The following is an 8174-nucleotide window of genomic DNA, read 5'->3' on the forward strand; positions in this document are numbered from 1 at the left end:
ACTATGCAGTCGGGCAGGTAGAATTCTCTTGGCATCCGCCAAACCTAGATTTGTCCGTCAGACTGCCAGATGGTGAAGCATGATTCATCACTCCAGAAAACGTGTTTCTACTGCTCCAGAGTCCCATGGCGGCGAGTTTTACACAACTCCACCCGATGCTTGGCATTGAGGATGGTGATCTTAGGCTTGTGTGTGGCTGCTCGGACATGGAAACCCATGTCTTGAAGCTCCCGACATACAGTTCTTGTGCTGACTTTGCTTCCAGAGGCAGTTTGGACTCAGTGAGTGTTGCAACCCAAGGACAGTCAATTTTTATACACTTCAGCACTCGGTGGCCCCTTTCTGTGAGCTTGTGTGGCACACCTCTTTGTGGTGAGCAGTTGTTGCTCCTAGACATTTCCACTTCACAATAGCAGCACTTACAGTTGACCAGGGCAGCTCTAGCAGGGCAGACATTTTACAAACTATCTTATCGGAAAGGTGGCATCCAATGATGTTGCCACGTTAAGTCACTGAGCTCTTCAGTACGGGCCATTCTACTGTCAATGTTTGTCTATGGAGATTGCATGGCGGTGTGCTCAACTTTATACACCCGTCAGCAACGGGTGTGGCTGAAATAGCCGAGTCCACTCATTTGAAGGGGTGTCCAAATACACATACACAAAAAAAAAGTATGGCCAAAAGTATCTGGTTGTCTGGAAAGCACCCATTGGCTTGCAGGACAAGTTGAACTATGATCAAATAGCTTCCTACTAGATACTAGCTAGCTAAATACCTAGTAATTAGATATGAAGGAAAGAGATTAGGAAATATTAGCCTTACAAACATCTGCAATACAATACCGCCTCATGTATACCAGTGTACACGTTTCTAACATACATTAACTAAAATAAAGACCTATTTATTTTATCTATATATTTTTAAAACATTTTATTTTACCCACTTTTTCGATCTTGTCTCATCGCTGCAATTCCAACAGGCTTGGGAGAGGCATGCGTCCTATAAAACATGACCCGCCAAACCACTCTTCTTAATAACCCGGCCGCTTAACCCGGAAGCATCAATGTGTCAGAGAAAACACTGTTCAACTAACTACAGAGGTCAGCCTGCAGGCTCCCAGGCCACCACAAGGAGTCGCTAGAGCACGATGAGCCAAGTAAAGCTCCCCAGCCAAACCCTTCCCTAACCCAGACAACGCTGGGCTAATTTTGCACCTCCCTATGGGACTCCCGGTCAAGGCCGGTTGTGACACAGCCTGGGATCAAACCCAGGTCTGTAGCTTCGCCTCAAGCACTGCGACGCAGTGAATCATAGACCACTGCGCCACTCAGGAGGCCCATAAAGACCTATTTCTAACAAAATTCCTTAGCATGTCAAGTTATCCAGACTCTAGCAGATACAGTACTTGTAAATAGGTTATAAAAATGAGGGCTATCCATGAATATCCCAAATACAGTCTCCTGTGTGAGGAGCTTAGGCTGCATTTAAATAGGCAGCCCAAATCGAATGTTTTCCACTAATAGTTTTTTATTTATTTTTTACATCAGATCTTTTTCAGAGCTGATCTGATTGGTCAAAAGTCATGAATTCACAGAAAAAAATAAATCAGGAATTGGTTACCCGTGTAAACGCAGCCATAAAAGTCTATGGTTAAGACCCATCTGCCATCCACTGAGCACAAACGGAGGAAACTCAAGTCTGACTGATGAACCTATCAGTTTAGTTTTATTTCATATTTTCAATATAAACCACTGTTGGATGACAGCATGCTTGACTCTACAAACTTGTGGAAGAGAAGCATATTTCATAACAATATTCTCAATTGTGAATCAAACATTAAATAGTAACGCAATAATTGAGATGCTCATTGATGTACATATGACAACATGGCTGGTTATAACCAGTAACATAAAGCACTGATAATATTCAGTAACATGGGCAGTAAAATTTTGGCCAAACTGAAATGCTTTATAATGCTTTATAAAACAATGGGCCTGTTTCCCAGACACAGATTCAGCCTACTGTTGGACTAAGAAGAAGGTTCAATGGAGATTCTCCATTCAAAGTGATTAGTCAAGGACTACTATGCATCTGGGAAACTGGTCCAATATCTTCTCATTAATTAATGCACACCATATGCCAGCAGGTGCAATCTGCTGCTAACAAAAAATATATTTGTCAATCTACAATCAAGAGATGGACCACTCGCTTCACATTTATTCTCTCATAACTAGGGTTGTTGCAAATTTTGGTAACTTTGCCAAAATTCCCAGGTTTTCCAGTTCTCTCAGTTGGAGGAATCCTGAATTTCCTACTTATTCTCGGAGTCGGGGAATCGTCCAGGTGATTTCTGGAAAACCTATGGATTTCGGGTAAGTTACCAGAATTTTGCAACCCTACTCATAATGCATATTCGTATTCCTCTGTAGCTAAAGCACTCTTTTACTCTGCAATAGTCCACATTGGTAAGAGACAGAAACCAACCACTAAGTGTGTGATGAGGGATGACACTAGAACACTGAGGTGTTGTAAGTAAATACCATCAGATCCCATGGCATCACTCAGCTAGCTGTGCAGGCAAGGCAGGGTTCATTCAACACAGTCAAGATCCAGCTTCAGTTCAGTTCACTCAGGCCATGGTCGTTTTCATTAGGGCTCACCATAGCAAAATGTTTTAAAACGTTGTGCAACAGAAAACAAACATGATCGTTTCTTATTTATTGGATAAGTCCAGGTATTACCTTCCAGTTTCAGTCAATTTTCTTCTGCTTGCTGCCTACTGAACACGACCCAGATATTGGCTGAAACCAATTCATTGATGATACACAGCGTCCTCCCAGCACCAGCCTCATAATAGATACGTTTTATTATTATATATATATTTTTTTTTTTACAATGTGTGCATGTTGAAATGCTGGGTTGGAGTGTGGGGTGATGGATATGGGGGAGACATAAGGGTGTATGTAGCGTTGGGTGTAATCTTGCATGCCAGACATGTATGCAATATTCAGAGACACACTTGTCTGGTTCCGCAAGACTATGTTAGGCGAGGAGGGAGGAAATGGGAGATTAGTGACTCTCGCTGTTAACTGAGGACCCCTCCCCCCGCGGCGAGGACGACCGGGACACCCCCCTTTCAGTGTTGTCAGAACTGGTGTTGCCGCTCTGGCTGTGCTGGTCTGCCGAGGCGGCACTGGAAGGAGTGGACGCGGGCTTGGTTTTCTCCTTAAAGTCTGTGATTATGACCGTAAGGTCACCCACCGTTACCTCTAGGTGCTGGGCACTGCTCCGGTCCACGTTTTTTAACCTGGGCCTGGGATGGAGACAGAGAAGTATGGATGGATATATAGTAGGTATCGTAAGTGTTCATCCCCTTGGATTTATTCACATTTTACTGTCTTACAAAGTGGGATTGGAATGTATTTAATTGTAATTTGTCAAAGATCTACACAAAATACTCTCAAAATATTAAAGACATCTTCCTAATATTGAGTTGCGCGCACGCACCCACTACATGTAAAATCTAGGCCCGGAACGATACTAGCATTACAATATGGTTTCCATGACAAAAATGAATACATGAAGCAGACCAAACCTGGGTGGGTCCTTTAAAAACCTGCTGTAAAATAGTGTGCTCTAGCTTGGAAACTAAATAAAATGTGACTGGATGACAACGTAATGAGATTTGTTTCCAACATTAGGGCTGTTTTCCTAAAGAAGTTTGGCCTTAGTAAAATCGGTGCACAAATTACAAATCAGAGGTGCTAAGTGCTCTTGGCCAGCAAGCGCTATTGGTGTGTAACATGGAACCCAAACCGGCTGCGCGCATGCGCCATCGTGCGCAAATTTTGTCCCCCTACACCAAACGCGATCACGACACGCAGGTTAAAATATCAAAACAAACTCTGAACCAATGACATTAATTTGGGGACAGGTCGAAAAGCATTAAACATCAATGCCAATTTAGCTAGTTAGCTTGCACTTGCTAGCTAATTTGTCCTGGGATATAAACATTGAGTTGTTATTTTACCTGAAATGCACAAGGTCCTCTACTCCGACAATTAATCCACAAATAAAACGGCCAACCGAATTGTTTCTAGTCATCTCTCCTCCTTCCAGGCTTTTTCCATCTTTGAACTTATATGGTGATCGGCATCTAAACTGTCATAGTATTACCACGACGACCGGCAAAACAGTTTGCCTTTCAATCACCCACGTGGGTATAACCAATGAGGAGATGGCACGTGGGTACCTGCTTCTATAAACCAATGAGGAGATGGGAGAGGCAGGACTTTCAGCGCAATCTGCGTCAGAAATAGAAAGGAGTTCCATTTTAGCCCATGGCATCGCAGACGCTGGTTAGCGCGCGCGAGCAGTGTGGGTGCAATAATTGAATAACATGGATTTCTACATTTATTTTGTGACGCACGCGACGTGTCCAGTCTGGTCAGCTTGTGAGCCCTAAATCTAAGACATTTTCACATTCTTCATGCTCTGCCAAGGTGTTGGTGATCATAGCGAGACAGCAATTTTTAAGTCTTGACATTGATGTTATAGCAGATTAAAGTCAAAACTGTAACTTAGCCCTGAGCAGTCTCCTTCCTGTCCTGCAGCTCAGTTCGATTGTATCTTTGATTTGTCTGGGTAGTTTAATACATCATCCACGCTTAGAGATATTCAGTGTCTGATTTGTTATTGTTACCCATCTACCAATCAGTGCCCTTCTTTGAGGCTTTTGAATAGCTCCCTGGTCTTTGTAGTTTAATTTTTGCTTGAAATGCAATACTAGACTGAGGGACCTTACAGATGTACACTACCGTAAAAAAAAGTTTAGGGTCACTTAGAAATGTCCTTGTTAAAAAAACCTGTAAATGATTTTGATAGAATGTAATAATCATAATAAAACGAGATGATTCAAATATTCTCCAACCCTCATAGTATCTTTGAGAATATGTTGTTCAAACAGTTCCCTCCTTACCTCGTCTTCTTGTGGCTGTTCTTTTTCTGTGTCGGTTCCTTTTCACTCTTCTCTTTGTCCGATTTCTCCTTCTTATCTTTTTTGGGTTGTGTGGGTGAAGCAAACTGTGCAGTGACTTGCTGCGCAACCATTTGGGAGACAGGGCGAGGCTTCCTACAAAACAGATGAGCGGTTATTAATATTGGATATTAGGCCATGAGCAGCAGGTACATATATATATATGCACTGCATATTTATGCACACTGAAAATATACAGGGGTCCCGTGACTTGTTTTGCTAGATTTTTAGTCTGATGAATTGTATGTATGAGGGAAAAACTATCATAAGGAAGCACACTGCACATAGACAAATACTGCATAGCGACAACATATTGAGGGTACAGGAATGCATATGCCTGACATTTGTGCTCAGTTCTGTGCATGGCTCCGGACATCTTGAGAAATGTTCATTTAGAAGGGTTCAAAGTTGTTGTTTTATACCCTTTATTGATAAAAACAACACATTTGACACAATCTGTCAGATGAACTACACCATAGAATCTGTCAAATAATGTCCCCATAATAGAAATGTCTCGCTCAAAATAAACCACTTGAATTTAGGGTACAATTACAATGATTTATGAATAATCTGCACAATAGGTTTACACCCAAAAGTCAAACTGTCTGGACATCATCTTTGATCTTCTTCCCAGTCATCACTAGTTACCACAGCCACAAAGTTATAAACCAGCATATTTCTGAAATGTTCTTAAAATGTGATTTTTAAACCTATCAACCACACTTCTAACCTTAAATAAAGACCAAAAAGCAAATGTTTATTTTCATAAATTGTTACGATATAGACTATTTAGACTTGTGGCTGTGGTATCTAGTGGAAACCCTTACCGTGTTGACGTTCCCTTTCTGACATCGCACATCATACACTTGAAAGCTTCGGCGGTGTTCCTGAAAGTACATACGCTACAGTCCCAGTAGGCATCGTCAGAAGAGGGCTTGGGTTGCCGCTTCGGCCTTCAAACACAAAAACAACACACACAAACCACACCACACACACACGATAAGGGGAGCGACACTGTCAGCATTGCCATTTTAGGTAACATTCATTGATGTGTATTTGTACAAAAACACAACAATACAAATTACTCTTATTTGAGCCGTATGGTCAGATTTACGAGGTAAAACGCTTCTATTTGACACACGGTGGCCCCAGCATAAAAGAGCCAGTCAGCCGCCATGAAGCTACAATGTAGCTAGCGCTACGCATCCATTGGTCGCACCCTATGTTTACAAGTGTTCATCACATTTTCTGGTAATATTTCTAGATATATGTAATTTTACCTTGTGGGGCTCTTCTTGTCTCCCATCGTATGAAACCTTTATTTGTTTGAACTCAATATAGATTAATTTGACGGGGAAATTACCAACGCCGCTCTCTACTGTCGTAGAACTCCAGGATGATGATCACGTGGCAACGCCTACCCAATCACTCTCTCAAGGCACTCAAAGTACTCGCCGCCGCACACTAAACGTACCGGTCCCGCACATCACACGTTTTTATTGGTTGAGGTGCATTCGCATTACCCACGCTCCACACAACGTAACATGTTTGTGCAGCGTTCATAAAAACGGGGAACTCCGAAATCTCTGATTTCCGATTTCAGATTGTTGAAGACATCTGGGAACTCGGAATTTTAGCCACACTAGCTAGCAAATTAGCAGTCTAACATTACATTACAGGTTTACAGAATAACGTATAACAATACACACTATTGTTTTGTAATCTATTTTTGGGTAAATCATTTTTGTTGACTGTAAAAACGTTTTATGCATGCTTTTCACACGTTGAAAATGTTTGTTTACTCCGTTGCCATGGTCACTAGTGGTCGTCGTCCTCGGTGTTGAGTTTGCGGGTTGCCTTCAAAATAAAAGTCCCCAATTGAAAGCGTCGCAAACCGACACAGAGCGTAATCATGCCATATTTGGACTAGATAATGTTAAACAAGTTTGGAATGTTGTTACACATTTTTTTTTATAATTAAATACAGTAATTAATTAGTTTGACAATGGACAGTCTTCTGTCATTGGCTGTTTGGGAACTGACGGCAACATTGTATTGACACTTACAATGAGTCTGAACAAAATGTATGGAGTTTATTCTTTAATTTCTTCAAAACAGCAAAACTATTTACTGGGATTGCATAGGATACCATACATAGCAAGAGACTAAACAAACAAGAAATGTGTGTGTCAGTGAGTGAGTGAGTGAAAGTGAGTGAGAGAGAGACTGTGTGTGGCATGACAGTGTTCCTGATGTGGCCTTACTTTAAAAAGCACATGCTGTCCTTTACTTGGTTTTGTGACAGCAACCCTCCAAATGACTCCTGAGTCTTGCGTCTTTTGTAGCCACTCTTTAAATTGACTTACTCCTTCATTGTGTACATTAAAATGATCATCAACAATATTTGTATTAACTACAACTAAAACGTTGTAGAACTAGAGGGACAACTAAAACATTCAGCATTCCATTAATCAGTTGGTGTGTGCATGAGGGTTTCCTTTTTGACGGTACCAAAGATGTTCATAACTAACCCAAGACAGTTCATCTGTGTAGGGATCCTGCATAGTAGATTTCTACCGGTACAGAAGGATAAACCAGCAAGTGCTTTTTCTAACCTTTATTTAACTAGGCAAGTCAGTTAAGAACAAATTCTTATGTACAATGACAGCCTCAGCTCGGGGATTCGATCCAGCAACTTTTCAGTTACTGGCCCAAGGCTCTACCTGCCACCCAGATATATGTTTCAGTAAGATTGCATTTTTAGCTTTTATTGCAATGGTTATCAACTGTACTGCAGGGACGGAACGTACGTCTCTGAAAATTGATGTTGTGGTGGCAGCTGCAGAGAGGTATTTGGTTGTGCGAGACTTGACATCGGAAGAGTGTGTTAAGCCATGGTATCCCGTCCTTTCAGACTGTTGGCCTGAAGTAGGCCAAAATATTTTTAAATTGTGGAGTATGATGTTTATTTATTATTATTTTTATTTTTTGTAAGTATATTGTTAGATGGTAAGGTATTTGTTTATTTTATTATTATATATATATTTTTATTCACGCAAAGTATAAGAGAGTTATACTTTGGCTACCACCCGCCGCCGAAGAAAAAAAGGTCGAATAAGCAGATAGGCGGCGGTAAACG

General features: G+C 41.3%; 1 protein-coding gene across 1 annotated transcript; it reads right to left on the bottom strand.

The window, feature by feature from the left end:
- Window positions 1-1699: 1699 nt before the first annotated feature.
- On the bottom strand, window positions 1700-6469 carry LOC129866685 (YY1-associated factor 2). Its single transcript, XM_055939493.1, has 4 exons — window positions 6316-6469; window positions 5863-5988; window positions 4979-5131; window positions 1700-3313 (listed from the first exon to the last, which is right to left on the bottom strand). The coding sequence occupies exons 1-4, from the start codon at window positions 6339-6341 to the stop codon at window positions 3070-3072; spliced, it is 549 nt and encodes a 182-aa protein (XP_055795468.1). The 5' UTR covers window positions 6342-6469; the 3' UTR covers window positions 1700-3069.
- Window positions 6470-8174: the final 1705 nt, after the last annotated feature.

Source organism: Salvelinus fontinalis, chromosome 12 (assembly GCF_029448725.1).
Source record: "Salvelinus fontinalis isolate EN_2023a chromosome 12, ASM2944872v1, whole genome shotgun sequence".
Taxonomy (NCBI): Eukaryota; Metazoa; Chordata; class Actinopteri; order Salmoniformes; family Salmonidae; genus Salvelinus; species Salvelinus fontinalis.

Bases quoted from the DNA above. Each gene is read 5' to 3' on its own strand.
- LOC129866685 (XM_055939493.1), bottom strand. From the start codon at position 6,341: ATGGGAGACAAGAAGAGCCCCACAAG. The intron at 5,132-5,862 runs GTAAGGGTTTCC...TCTGTTTTGTAG, and splicing joins AGAAAGGGAACGTCAACACG to GAAGCCTCGCCCTGTCTCCC. The intron at 3,314-4,978 runs GTAAGGAGGGAA...TCTCCATCCCAG, and splicing joins AACAGCCACAAGAAGACGAG to GCCCAGGTTAAAAAACGTGG.